Here is a 15,488-nt window from a genome sequence, read left to right on the forward strand (position 1 = left end):
ACAAGTACAGTATTTCAGATCTTTAAACTGCACTGATACTACTTATTGGGGGTGGGAGAAGGGTTGAAATAAAGAATGTAAAAAAAAATATCTGAAATGCTTAATGGTAAAAATTCACTCCTGTTTTTTCACTGATATGGTAGGACAACTAATCTTCAAATATAATGAAAGAAAAACTGGCAAAGCCGTAGCCATCTTCTATGGTATAAATATCTCCTCTGTAATTTCTGTAATCTCTGTAAAAAAATGAGTGCCATACTCAGATGGATCTTAAAGTTAGCAAATTCTACAAACAAACAGGGTTATAATAAGAGAACAGGAACATATCTGAGCCCAATACAAATGGAAAATAACACAAATTCCCCTGCCAGTAACACATACATTAAAACAGCTCTACTCTCAAATTCTTCCAACTCTCTCTTAAAACTCTTTCACATCTCAGCATCTCTTACCATCTGGATCACAGAGCTTCTTCAAAGCCCTGCACATTGGAGCTTTGATACGAAGGTTTCTGCCTTTGTAGCGAACAGTCGTAGCCCTGGATATATTGGAAGAGAAGTATTTACAGGCACCATTAACTTGAGACTTAGGTACACAGCTGTGGTACAATCAGACCAGTCATCTCTACAGGAACTATGAGATCTAGGAGTTTGCAATGCAGATTCAAAAAGGCAGTCAGGTTGTCTTTTTTTTGTTGTTGTTTGTTTGTTTGTTTTTATATTTTTCATCACCTTACTTTTTGTTATAGAAATGCTACTCTTGTAACACTCCCCTTCCAGACACCCACAACGCACTGTGTCCTGTTACGTGCAATAAGGGAAGGGTTGTTAAGATACACAGACCAAAATCATGTTACTTGGTTGCATAGTATCCTCAGATAAAGCTTGTTTGGAAAAGACAATTGGTTGCGCTTTCGTCTCTTCTTTATATTCCTAGTTTTCACTATAAAAACAAACCAAAAAACCTGAAGCTCTTAAGAAGTCTTCCACTCCATAATATAAACACAACCATTGCAGAAACGAGGCCAAACCACTTGTGCAGGAATCTGAACAGTCACTTCTACATTATAAGTTCCAATACCACAGGAGTAGCTATAAAGATCCTTAAAAACAAGACTACTTTCTGCTTCCTGAGCAGCAGAGCTACCTTCATCCAGTCAGCTCTGTTGTCTTTTTAGAGGCTTAAAAAGGCAGGCAGGCACTGATAGAAAGGTACTGATGGCAGTATTTACACCTCAAACAATAAGGACCACCGAGCACAGAAGCAGCAAGTTACACACAAGCCTTTGTAGGAAAGAAATTATGGAGAATGTTCTTAGAGCAGGATCTGGATGTAAGGAAGGTAACATCTCACAAGATGAGCACTGGTCAATGCAGCCAAGAGGGAAAGTCACAAAAGGGCAGCAGGAGGCAGAGATGCAGTGGAAGAGGTGAACAGTGCAGAAGTTTCACACAGCACGCTGTGAACCTCTGCAGGCTCAGAATAGGCCAGGGCTGGAAGGGCAGATCTCCTGAACCTGCACTAAGCCATCAGAAGCCAAGGGAACATTGCTGTAACAAAGAACTAGCAAGAAAAGACTGGGCAAACAGCCATTTGGATTCCCTGTACTTTCTGAGTTTTGTTTCACAGGTGTCCTGCTTGGCGATTCTGAAACCTGTGTAAGCAGCCCATGTGTGCCAGTGTGGGCATGAGTGCGCCAAGCTACTCGGATCAGTTACAAAAGCTGACAGAGTAATTCTCCTGCTCCTCTTGGACTTGTAACTGGGATCCATCTTCTGACATATCACTGACTCAGCCAACTGCAGCTGAACCAAAAGCTACGTGCCAGCTGCTCTTACAGATCCATGAAGTTCTAAAGACAAGTAACAGAAGTCCAGCACTGGATGCTGTTGGCTTCAATAATCAAACAGGGACGTTTAAGACAAAGATTCTGCCTTTACATTAAATAACTTAATTATATTTTCAAGCACTATTTTTATATGTAAGGTGGGTTTACAAGCTCAACTAGGAAGAGTTTCAATATGGTTTTGCTACAAGCATCTCAGAGACATTTGTTTTTCTTACACCAAGCAATAATTACACAAACTCACAGACGATGTCTGACAGACAAAACATGCAAACTGCCAGAGACAGCTCCTCACAGCCCTCGCTTCCCTTGACCCCTACCAAACAACCCCTGCTCACCCTTACCTGCTTCAGGAGAAAGTTACTGCAATCATGCATGTTCACATTTGTCATTCTTAATTGCTAATTACTTTCAGTCAAGACTTTCAACATAGTGACAAGTGTTCTGCACTCAAAGGAAAGGAAGGAGGAGTACCAGACTTGAAAGAAAGATGTTAGGAACCGGAAAAAAGAGACCCGCTTACAAATAGAGAGATCACAGAATTTTAACACCTCTGAGCAAGATGGAATGAGAACGTTTTACCTATTGGGATGCATGCATTGTGTTTGTTTGTGGAGCTACAGGGCTGTCCTGCATGGGCAGGGGATTAACTCACTTAGTGCAGACCTGCAGGTGCTAATGAGGAGGAAAACATGAGCACATTTTGCTCCTGTAAGATCTACAGGTTTCTCACCAAGCAGAGTAAGAGGTGCAGGAGGAAAAAGGAAGCCCAGACCATTCTGACTGACACATAAAGAGGATTAAGCAATCTGTTTTAAAAATGCTTTCATTTATGGAAGAAAAAAAATAGTAAGATTTGTACAAAACCCAAATGGAAGCTTCTGCTTTAATTTGAAATTTGGTAAACAAAGAATGAACCAGTGATCTCATCAGCAATCATATCCATGAGCTACAGCACATCAGCAGGCTGCATGGACTGCAGCTTCCAGGAGAAGAGACTGTAAGGCACTCACATGGGGACTTACAACCAGTGAAAAATGCAGCACCAAGTATCCCCCTTATGTAAGCTGAAGTCAGCAGCTGCTCAGTATGACAAGCCTTCCTTTTTTTTTTTTTACCTCTATTTTACAGTACAGCTTAGTTCATCAGTAATTTGCTACAATAACATAGTCTAAAAGCACAAACACCAAGAATAAAAAGCAACTTGTGTGAGACAAAATGAAACTGTTTACCAGTCTCTTCTGAAGACATGATTAGGACAAGCTGATGGCTGCTGAGCAACTGCAACTGGGAAGGCATTCAGTATAATGACCACAGTCCCTCATGATAAAAAACATATACAAAAGAAACTAAGTGTCAAATGTGAAATTCTGGCCCTGAAAAAGTAAAAGTGGTTTCAGAGTCTGGATAACTAACCCAACAATCCATTTTGAGAGTTTCAGGAGTAAGTTTTTACTTACCCGGCCTGAATAAGCTCATTGAGTTTGGCTGCATTCTTGTCATCCAGACCTTCATGTGAAAAAGGACAAAACAGTAAATTAGAATTCTAAGTGATGCAGTCCTGACCTTTATTTCTGTGCCGTTTGGTTTTCAAAACTATTACATTTTCTTCTTATGAAGGACTAAGGTGCATAAATAGGCTTAATTTTTAGAAAACATTCTATTCCCATAGAGCACAAGCATCGCATGGTCCTCGCAGTGAAAATTACATCTTAACAATTATATGACCCCAGATTAGGTGCTACACATCCTGGGTTGTTGTGCATTAATCTGACACTGCAGTATTGAAAAGAAAGCTCCCTCATCTGCCAGCTCCATCGCTGTTGCTAAGGCAGCACAGCGTGATGGAAGAGCAGAGCCTTCGCGAGGAGAGGAGAGAGAAGTCAAAATAACAAAATGCATGTGTAAATCACACCTTTCTTACATGCACTACACTGAACGTTTTAAAGACGACATTATGATAACTTGATTTGTAGTCTCTAAATAGTTGTGCTCAAATCTACTTACTGTACAATTAACCTCCCTGTGGCAATGATGAAAAAAGTCCTGATGTGCTTTTGTTTCTAAGTGGCTCTACAAAAGTTTTCTCAATTTCTGGGCAGACAGGACTGGGTAAGGAATTGCAAAACAAGGAGAAAAACAACCTTCACCACCTGCAGAGCAGGCTCCTTTAAGCTGGGTATAGGAGCTTGTCTGCTCAAGTCCATTTGATGTCAGGGAAGAGACTTCATTGCAGGCAAATTGGAAGGTAAAATATTTAACCAAGTACCAAAATCATAAAAAGGCAGAAGCACAGAGTATGCATGCATTGCCATGGTGACTGTGCAAACCCTCGTTCCCATTTGGAGCCAAGGAGGGTCTACTTTTAAGAAAAGATGTGGATAAAGGAAAGAAACACCAATACACGTTTCCACTGGCAATGCCATCTGTACCTTGCCTCTGCACCTTCTTTGTCACAGAACAGTTCAAAATGTCTTCACAGAACAAAGTAAGAACGTTCCAAACATCCTAAGTGATGACACAGTTCACTAAAATCCCAGGTGAGGGGATAATCTAACAAAAAAAACTGCAAAAATAACAGCTGGATTTGGGATTTGTACATGGCCACAACTTCTTTTTTTTTTTCAGCTCTCTGAAAAAACTCAAAAAAAATTGAGTTTACAAATGATAGAATTTTGATTATTTCCCTCCTTTTGCAAACAAAACGTGCAGTACTTGGATCCAGCACCAAATAACTGCACAAAAAACTTGGGAACGAATGAAAAGATACACATAGGTGGGCTGGAGAATACAACACTTGTTATTTTCCCCATCCTCCACGTTAGTCCCTCTGCTCTGGAAGCCATCAAGACCACGCACCCTGCTAATGCAACCCATCCATTTCCAGCAGACTGGGGAGCACAGGTAAGGCACGTGCTCATCATCTACACTTGCCACTTGCCCTTGTGGGCACAATCAGCCTGTGGGACTAACATGAGGGTCCCAATGCATTCTGACTAGCCAGGAAAGCTAATGTTTCTAATAATCCATAATGCCTTTTCCATCTTCAGTGTTCATTATTACTGAAAAGAGAGTGACCTGGAGAAAGGTGCCAGCCCAAACTTTGACTGTGTAAGCAGAAACACTTTGGAGTACAAATACTGCTCAGGTGTAACAAAACAGACAGATAATCCAAACTGCAAATACTTTGACCTGTCATCTGTGGGTGTCACATGAGCTGCATCTCACATACAGTAAAAGCTAAAGAAATACGACAAAGAAAAAGGGGACTTGTGCAATTGACTGCAATAGAATGCAATGAACACGAACTCTTCGATAAGACAAAAGTAAAACTGTACCAGACATGCCTAACTTCAAGGGAAGATACTTTTGATTCTACTGTACAAAAATAATTTCCAGTCATCTGAAACAATTCATACTCACATCCCCCGATCTTTTTCCTCAACTCTCCATAGCAGATTAGGCCATAAAGCTCCAGGGATGATTTTTTCAGCCCTTGGGAGAACACTGAAGAAAAAATAGAGAAGGTACAAGTGAGATGACATCATCCAAAATGCAGATACTCATTTCAATTCTGTGAAAAGATAAACGATGCACATTTTTAGCAATGAGACAAACACCTCACAGAAGGTAAGACTAAGCAGCTTCTGCAGGATTTAAACAAGCATCCAATTGTCCAATATATAAAATAGAGCTAATCCTGTGGCATCAACCTTACTATCATGACACTGCTTACAATTTCTGAAGAAATTATCCACATGCTCCCCAGAAACTGCATACAACTCTTTAAGAAGTTGGCCTGAGTTCTCCAGAAGATGCATACTCCACAGGAAAGCAAATTGGAGATTTAAGGCAAATTCTAGACTTTATATTTTATCTAAAGAGTTGCACTCATTCAGCTGAAGTACAGTCTATTCACTCTGCAGTAGATTCCTTTAACCACTTGTCAAAGCAGGCTATCCACAAATTGACCTGAATCCTCACTGCCCATTACTGGAGAGTAAGCAATTGACAAAAATCAATGACCACATATTGCTACAAAACACCCCTAGCAATTCATACAACTTCCCAATTTTGTTTCCATTTAGAATGCTGGGGAAGGAAAGAAAGAATGTTAAGTAGGAAACAGAACACAGGAACTCCTAACTAAAGAATTAATTACACGGTTTCAGGCTTATTTAAAGTGTAAATAACCATTTCATCACTCACATCTGTTTCAGACTACTTATTTATTTCTACCTTCCACCGAGAAGTGCAATGAAGTGCAAGAGTCAGTTTGCTTGATGAAGTCGTGCCTGACCAGCTATCATTTAGGCACATGTTCTCTAGGGTGTGTTCCTGAGAACAGAAAGAGAAACTTCCTCAAACCTGCCTTTTCCCCAGCACTAGCACCAGGATCAGCTATGGTGTGACAATGATATTGATCTTGATATTATCTTGATGATATTGATACGTGAGGCAATGATAAAGAACAGAACTTTTTGAGAAGTGTTTTGCAAAGACGATGAACCTCCCTGTGGTTACGCTCCCAATCATACAAAGTATTCACAACAGATCCTATTCAGTACTTGTTTTCTCAGTCCCATCATTTCTACCCTCCGTGATGACTCCAAAAGGTTGGGCTCCCATACGGACAAGCCTGGGAGTTCTGCACTAAGCCCACTTCCCTGCATACTAACCATTATCAAAGTCAATGTACTTTGAGATCTTGTGCCAGGTGCGGTAGTAGAAATGGCGGACCTGCTCCTTGTTCTTCACCATGCTTGCTGGCTTGCCTTTCTTCTTGTACTTCAGGGCAATGTTGTTCTGGATAGCTTCAAAGTCCTTCCCATGCTGAAGAACAAATCAAATAAATCCAAACAGTCAAAATCTCTTTTTGTAAGACAACTGAAACAACCCGAAGGATTTGGGGGTTATTTCTGGGAAGTTAGGTTTCAATGTCAAAACTCAACAGCAAAAGAATGACAGTATTTTCCTTTCCTTTATGTAAAATGCATTATGGATGCCAACTATGGATGCCACCTTTTGATTGGGTTGTTTCAAAATAAAATGTTCATTACCAGCAACTTTTTCAAAGGACAACTTTACTCAAACGCACTGAGTGGCAGAACTGAAAACACTGACTTTGTCACTCAGCTCTCCTTACTTACTTCACTACCTTCCCCTCTCTTCACTCCTCAGTATACTTCTAACCCGGGACTAATGCTTTGTTTAACAACTTCTACTTACAGGGAATTTCACATTTGAGTTATTAGTGCTACATCTGAGATTCAAGCAATGAAGGGAAAGTTGGTGGTACCTACAGAAGAAATGCTTTTACACGAGAAGCTTATTGCCATGGAAAAATAAAACTAAGAATCTTAAGTGTCCCTTAAAAACTATCCAATCCCTATAAAATCCTTTAAGAACATAAATTACCACTGAACTCCTCATTTCCCAGAATTCAGAAAATGTTGGAGTTGATTTTAATACAACTACAAAATAGGAAAATCTCTTAAATGTTAACAGCATTAAAAGAATGGAAGCAGGGAACCAAATTAACAATTCCTCTCAGTGTCAGAAGGACTTGAAGGAAACTGTTCACATGTTTGTTGTGTTGATAAAGCTCACGAATCATAACTAACACTTTAAAAAAACAAGCTTGTGACCATTCCTTCAGTTTTCACCTTCAGCACATATTTTTATAGCCATCAAGGCTCTTAAATCAGTATTCCTAAAATAACTTTGGGGAAGAAAAAAAAAAACAGGAATATATTGCATTCAATATATGAGACAAGAAGTTAGGTGATCTAACTTTCCTTGTCTCTCAACCCTACCACCAAAATGGTTTTACTCTTTTATCATCAGAGGACTAAATACAGTATTCTGCAGCACTTTAAAATAAAACAATTTCTTACTTGCTAATATTAGCATGCGTTGCTTCCAAAAGTTGAGATGGCAACATTGTTTTTTCCTCAGTTGAAAGAGAATCGTAATTGAAAATATTATTAAAAGTAACTCACATATTTACTATAGTATTTAAAAAGAAAAAAAAAAAAAAAAAGGAAAAAAGGAAAAAAGGAAAAAAGCTTGACTTTGGAAAGGTGGCTTTGATTCACAACTGTTGTACAGCCAACTGCACGGGCACACGTGCACCAAAAAAGTAATAGAAGCATACGTGGGGCGCTCCTGCAAAACCCACTTCAATCAAGCTTGTTCAGCAACACTCACATACCCAATGAAACCACGTAACCTGGTTATTTTCCTCTCCACGCACCTCATACAGTCCCTCAAAGAACGTGTTTTTGTCCTCCGTGCTCCACGACTCCCACTGCCGCCGGACCTTCTTCCCTTCCTCCTTCTCTCCAGCTGAGGAGCCCAGGTTCCTTGCTGCTGACTTGGAGTTCCCGCTCGGATTGCTGGGAGGCATTCCTGATGAGCCACCAGATGCACTCCCTCCATTATCTGCCCCTGCAAAAACCCCAAAGCAACACATGTGAATATTAAACCCACAGGGGATTCATGGATAAGAGAGGAATTCAGCCTACCTGGGAAAACACAAAAATAATCCAAGCTATCCCAGTGACAACAAGTCCCAGCACTTCCTCCCTCCAAAGATTCTGGTGCAACAACTGTAAGAGGATACAGCAGTGCAAACTTGACTGTACCTTCCTCAGTGGTTGGCACCCCAAAGGACACGATCTGTGGGCAGGGGAACACCAAAAAGCAGAGATCAGCAATAGTGGGATGAGGGTGATAAAGCCCCTGATGCAACTATGAGGAATCACCAGCTTTGCAAGTAGCAGAAAGATTAAAAGGACTGAAGAAATTGGGGAGGAAGAATTATACTGCGTATAATGCAGTAGATCACACTCCCCCAACCCTAACTGAGAAGGAAAACCCTTCTTATCTTTTAAATCACCCCTGAAACAAAGTTCTTTCGAAGATATCATTAAAAACATTGTCAATCAACTTCAAATGCATTACTCATCCACAACAGAAGCCAAACCAAGCATGGGTGATGTTCTAACAGGTTATGAGAACCCAGAAACCAGAGAGATTTCCCCAAAAGAATACTCTTTTCGTTTCCAAGAGAATCCAACCATTCTCAATAGGTTATACTCCCAAAACACACTTTCCCCCATTTTGCTAAGATGCAGCATTTAAGATTTGGCCACACATATCAGAGCACCAGTGTACCCTATAAAAAATAATCTTCCAACATTAAATATCCTCTTCTTACTATACAAAAAGAACATATTACTGTTTCCACTTGTCCAGTCACTGTCCCTTACATGGTTTATCTCAAAATAAATTGGTCATTTTAAAGTTAATTTTTCTTTCATTTCCAGGAACCATTTGATCATTTTGAAGACAATTGCTGTCACCACAGGGAAGCACATAAGGCAAAGCATGAAAGAGAATGAGAAAATTCACCAAAAAAAAAAAAAATCAACCAAAGAACCCCAAGCAAATGAAAAGCTTCTCCATGTCCTAAAGTCCCCTTCTGTGTCTCATAAAATAACTGACAATTAAGCAATTTAATTCTGATACTGTAAAGCTTTCAAAAACGTGAAACCATTGGAAAAATGTGACTTACTGTAATACATGGCTGAGGAGATGAACAGCAGTTTCAAGAGCCAGAATCACTTATTTACTCTGTAAAGGTGAAACTATTGTATCATAATTAGCATGTCTTTAATATGTTTAATGCCTTTATTAATGATCTGGATGAGGCATTGGGTGCACCCTCAGTAAGTCTGCAAATGACACCAAAATGGGGGAAGCACTGATCTGCCTGAGGGTAGGAAAGTCCCACAGAACAAGTTGGACGGGCTGATTGCTGGGCTGAGGTTCAGCCAGACAAGTGCCAGGTCCTGCACTTCGGCCACAAGCCCAGACAACACCACAGCGTGGGGCAGAGCAGCTGGAAGGCTGTGTGCAGGAAATGGACCTGGGGGTGTTGGTCAACGCTCAGCTGAACGTGAGCCAGCAGCGTGCCCAGGTGGCCGAAAAGGCCAACGGCATCCTGGTTGTGTCAGCAACAGTGCAGCCAGCAGGAGGGAGGTGATCGCCCCACTGCACTCAGCCCTGGGGAGGCTGCAGTGTGTGCTCAGCTCTGGGCTCCTCACTGCAAGAGATCATTCAGCTTTCAACAACAATTCACATGGAGACATGGAGATTCCATACTTGGTACCTGAACTATAACCTCCAGAAAGACCACAGATGAGAGAATCAGTGCTTCAGACACTTGTTTGGTAATTCAGTGTCCTTCCTTAGAATTTCAGATACCTTTTTCTGTAGATGAAGACATCTTCACAGTCCTATGGAAAACTAGAATACTTGCAAAAAAAAAAAAAAAAATACAAAGGGATTTAAAGAGTGCAGCTTGAGATCTAACATGAAAATGACACTCAGTGGGACACTGCACATATCACAAGTTGCAGGCAGTACCAGTGTCTTGTCCTGACTGTAGCCACAAGTTCCTCCTTTTAACCTCCTGGCAGCATCTTAGTGTCTACTCTTCCGTTTTCTACCAGCAGCTCCTACCTGCCTGCTGATTCACACCTTCTCCTAGGGATTTTGGAACTTGGCAGAGTCAAGCCCCACTACACTCACGTGTCTCAACATGGAGGCTGGCTCTCTTACTGGCCTTCTTTAGGGTTAGCTGCAAAGTGTGAACTTCTGCAGGAGTCACCAGTCAGCTGCAGGTGGAACAGCTACTCTGAAATACCTTTAGGAGGGAGATGCTAAGTTCACAGACCTGGTGATGTTTTTTTGGACTCAATGATCTTTAAGGTCCTTTCCAACCTGAGTGATTCTGTGATTCTATGACTCTTGCACGCTGCAACCAAATCCAGAGTGCAAAACGCTGACTCCCTCTGCAAGGCATGGGATGCAAACACTGACTTGTAACACATCAGCAAGATTCCTTCAAAGCATTTTATCCTTGCTTTGGATTCTATACAAGCCAGTAACGAGGCTGAACTACAGTGAAGTTCAAAAGCACTTCTTGGTAAGGAGTGCTACTAAGAAAGCCACTGCAGAAAATGCTTGACTGTTTTATTCTCACACACCTGCAGCCTTGGCAGTCCTCAGAAATGTGCATCAAAACACTTGCAGCCAACAGAGTTGCATACAATGCAAATAGTCTTAAACTTTGCAGAACACTTCCGAACTCGTTCTGCTATTCTCATGACAGAGCTCACCTCAAAATGCATTTACTCCTCACTTTTAATTACTGGAGAAAAAAAAAATCCAAACTTTCTTCCTGATCACAAGGTATACAAGTCCCAGTTTTAGCCACATGTCTTTCCAAAGGTAAATAAGACATCATACATCAAGTGACTGCATTGGTAGTGTACAACACAGGAATTTAAGTGAAGCCACTTGCTCTGCAGCTGGATCCAATTTGCTCTTCTCTCCAAGAACTGCAGCTTAGAACACAGGCAAGAGAGGGAGAGACTGACATATTCCCAGCAAGTCAGTGCTTCAAACTGAGGACTAACATTTTAACTGGAAAGTGAGCTTCTACACTGCATGTCTCTGTAGTAAACAGCAGAGACTTCTAAGAAGGCCTAGGACAGTTAAAGCCATGGCGTATATTCATACCATGTTACACTCATTATGAATTAACACCCAAAGCTTTATAATACAACACATGAATGCCCTACAGAAATCAAACAGCACAGCTTCTTCCATCTCTTACTATTTAGATTTGCAAAACCCAGATGTAGGGTCAAAGTGGATGCTCATCCCTGCAGGCATTTAAGGCAAGGCTGGATGTGGCTCTGGGCAGCCTGGGCTGCTGGTTGGTGACCTGCACACAGCAGGGGGTTGGAGCTGGATGAGCTTTGTGGGCCTTTGCAACCCAGGCCATGCTATGATTCTCTGATTTAGCTGAACACATGTAAACCAACAGGTGAGCACACACAAAATTATACTAGTGCTTGCTTTTGTATGGACAGTACACATTTAAGCTATCAGTTGCAGCAGTATCTGAGTTAACCAAGCATCATTGTTAAAAAAAAAAACAAAAAAAACACCCTATTTTCTTTAAATAAGTAAATCTTGTCACTGTCCTGCCTCAAGTAAATCATTCTCTTGCTGTTCCACTAGAAAAAAAAATCCTTAAATAGAATAACACATTGTAAGCATGTATACTGGGCACAGAGCCTGCTACAGGGTTCCATCTGCACCTGTACCTTGCAGGCACTTTTCAAAGCTCAGTACCTACAGTATAGGGCACATGAAACAAAGTCCTCCTGTTGTGGTCTGAGATGAGATACCATGGAGTTCTGGTCCTCAGCCACCTTAAATGGATATGTCAGGGTGGGATGGAAGGAGGGGTATCAGTGGTAAATGAGATGGACAGAATTAAGAACATTAGAACAAGGGGCTGTACGAATAGTTTTTAAAGAGCCATTCATTCCCTAGAGAAATGATAGAGGAACAGTATTTCACTCAAAGGTTAGAACACGTGTAGCACACACATTTGATACAGTAAAATCATATTGTTAAGTACATGCATCAGTTATCCTGATACATTCAGCCTCTTCACAGGAGGACATACTAACTAATTTAATTCACACACTACAGAACAAGCAACTTTGGTTGGCTGAAGCAAACTACGGAATGCTTTCCAGTGAGGTTTACACAGTGCAAAAAGATGGAATGTTTCAATTCTATTCATGTTTTCAGCAGAGGTTGCTTGTGGTTTTTACTTTTTAAAGAAAACTGCTTATTATACATTTTATGAATAAATCTGGAGTAGCAGCATGACAGATATCTTCAAGCTTCAGCTCATCACCACTATGTTTTGTTAGTGCTTCCTCCTGCCTGCATTCTGCATTCACAAAACAGATGATAACCACAGAAATGGTTATGTTAGCTTTTAACCCTATGCTAGCTCACAGCAGAGCTACAGCACACAATGGCAAGATTCTACAATTACTTTTGGTAACATGGTGACAACACTCACGTGTGTATTTTCACCACTTACTGCTTCACAGAAAGAAGTCCCCAAACCCACTCTAAAACTGATGCTCAACAACGGCGCAGATTGTTTGTACTGAAGAAGAAAACTCAGAAATCCCTCTTGTTCAGCAACCTTGTAACGGCCTGCTTCCTCTTCTTCCTCTTCCTCAATCAACTTCTGTATCTCCAAACTCTCAATCAACTGCCTCCACCATTCCCTTGGGTTCCTTCTCTGGTTTGCTGCAAATTACTTCAAGACTGACCTCCAAGCATCTGTACTCCAAAAGGAGCGCTCTGTCTGAGCCATGGAACTTGAAATAATTAAGATAGCCAATATTCAAAAATAAGGTAACAATAATTTCCCCCAAATTACACATATTTAGATTCTCGTGCAGTGAATTTAATAAACCTTTCAGCAACCAAAATGGTGTGACCTATGCAAGCTCACGATTTCAAACATTTCCCCTCTATTACAATAATTTCATGCTTTTTTCTCTCCCTCCCCCACCCCCCCAAAATAAAACTGCAACACAGTACACACAGAAAGGGTAAATCAGAATAAAAAATTCAAATAAAATAATCTGCAGCTAATTGTTCTATCGCAGTCATTGGAAATTAGTATTTTCATGCGTTTTACTTGGAAGAATTTGTGAGTTCTTATAAACCCTCCCAGAACCATAGGAATACAGTAAAGTCAAAACACCAGCAGATGCTGAGTGCATGAAGTCCTCCAGAGTTATGTACACTGAAGTTTACTTCAACAACAACTTCTTTGCTCCAATAAAGTACTCTAAAAACAGAAGAGCAAAAAAAAAAAAAAAAAAAAAAAAAAAAGGATGTGACAAACTGAAAATACAACCACTTTGAAACAGCTTTTAAAGACACAACTAGAACAAACTAATGCCTGCTGGGTAACGGCTGCTTGAAAGAAATTAATTTTAACAATCACATTCATTAATCAAAGGATGGTTATGTTGGAAGGCACCTCACATCCCCCCCAGTCCCACCCCTACCATGGGCAGCCTGCCCCCCCAGATGAGGCTGCCCAACGCCCCGCCAGGGATGGGACCCCCACCACCAATAATAGCATTCAAAAGAGATTTCACTTCAGAATACACAGATTCTGAAAGCAGGACCACTTTGATATAACCTGAAGAGTTACATACTGTTATTAAAAGATCACAGCAGAAACAAGTTCCTGGTTTCAGTGGACCAAATCTAAGCGTGGTCTGAACAGCCCTTCTGACCAAGGTCAGTGTTACCTTTGCACTTATCATGCTGCTTGTGACAAGCAAATCATAAAACAGACTCAAATTTCCAGGGCTGATACAAAAGATTCAAGCTTTTTATCTTTTTTATACTTTGAGGGGAAGAGAAAGTTGACAGGATAGCAAGTGCAGGGATTTAAGTCTCAACTTTACTGGAAATTTTCAATGTTCAACTGGTTCTCTACTAAAGTCAGCTTAGAGAGACACTTCATCAGGAATGCACAGCCCTATAAATTCTGATAACACTGGATTAGAGAGAACTCAGACAAACCTGGAAAGCATCTCAGTATGGAGCTCTGCATGTAAAGAACTCAAACCATGAGGACTGCTCCGAAAGTAATGCCTCCTTCCTCACTGCATTGGCCCACAATGTCAGCCACCTCTTTTGGGGGGACGGCAGCAGAGGCTGAACCTTCCCACCAATATCCCATTACCTTTTGTTGCTGTGTGACAGACGGCAGCAGAGGGGCAGCTTGACAAAAGGGCACCTGACACGGAAGTGCACACGGAGCAAAGGTGTGTCACTGAATTCTTCCACGTGGAAAAACGGCACCCACTGACATTCATCAACACCTGCTGAACACCAATGGAAACTAAACAATGGATGTGAGCATAGAGAGGAGGAGGGTGGCGCATTTCAGCAGTGGGGACAGTGGGGCTGCAATCTGCATGAGCATGACATGCAGCTCTTGCTCATCACTGGCAAAAGTGCACCACCAACAGAGGTAACAATGCTGAAAAATGGTGTTTGGTTTTTTTTAGCTGAGAACGTGCTCTATCAAACAGTGCCACTCTGTTCCTTGGATCTATTTCAGTTTCCATTTGAAATTATTAGGAGGCATTACTTTTGGAGCAACCTACGTAGAGAGGACCCCACTGCACAGGTCTGTTCTCCAACAGCTGGCAGTTACAATCCTTGCCATGTGACGGAAATCAGCTTTCAGACATTCACATCTAAGCCAGGCAAAGACGTGGCTGGTCTTACAATTCAAGAAGGGAAACTACAGTTGTCATTCTACCAATGACCGTCACTCCCAACAATTTAAGAAAGTCTCCCCAAACCTGACAGTGTAGTCAAGCACAGCAATTACCAGTCTATGACCATCTACTGAAATAAGATGGCCTATTTTGTATATAGCTTTATTATGGCTCTTTTGGAATTTGAACTGCAAAATAAACTCAAGTTCATTCTTAGCTGCGTTTTAACCCAGGAAGAATTACTCCGCTCCTCTAAAATCATAAATTGAGTATTTATGTACAAATGTAAATATACACATGAACAAATTATGTCATCTTTGTGCATGTGTGCATTCGCTTTCAGAGAGAAGAAGTAATTTCAAATGCATACAATGCACTTGTCCATGATGGACAATACACTCTACAAATAAACATCTCCTCCCATTTAACACCACTTACAA

General features: G+C 41.0%; 1 protein-coding gene across 3 annotated transcripts in view; it reads right to left on the reverse strand.

The window, feature by feature from the left end:
• CRAMP1 (cramped chromatin regulator homolog 1) overlaps nucleotides 1–15,488 on the reverse strand; it is a 42,017-nt gene that overhangs the window by 22,635 nt on the left and 3,894 nt on the right. For all 3 annotated transcript variants that reach the window (XM_052679789.1, XM_052679787.1, XM_052679786.1), the window contains exons 3-7: nucleotides 8,103–8,296; nucleotides 6,526–6,679; nucleotides 5,270–5,353; nucleotides 3,307–3,355; nucleotides 453–538 (exon numbers count right to left, since the gene is read on the reverse strand). In XM_052679789.1, coding sequence (XP_052535749.1) covers nucleotides 453–538; nucleotides 3,307–3,355; nucleotides 5,270–5,353; nucleotides 6,526–6,679; nucleotides 8,103–8,296 — 567 coding nt within the window. The remainder of the gene's footprint in view (nucleotides 1–452; nucleotides 539–3,306; nucleotides 3,356–5,269; nucleotides 5,354–6,525; nucleotides 6,680–8,102; nucleotides 8,297–15,488) is intronic.

Source organism: Tympanuchus pallidicinctus, unplaced genomic scaffold (genome assembly GCF_026119805.1).
Source record: "Tympanuchus pallidicinctus isolate F22 unplaced genomic scaffold, pur_lepc_1.0 scaffold18, whole genome shotgun sequence".
Taxonomy (NCBI): domain Eukaryota; kingdom Metazoa; phylum Chordata; class Aves; order Galliformes; family Phasianidae; genus Tympanuchus; species Tympanuchus pallidicinctus.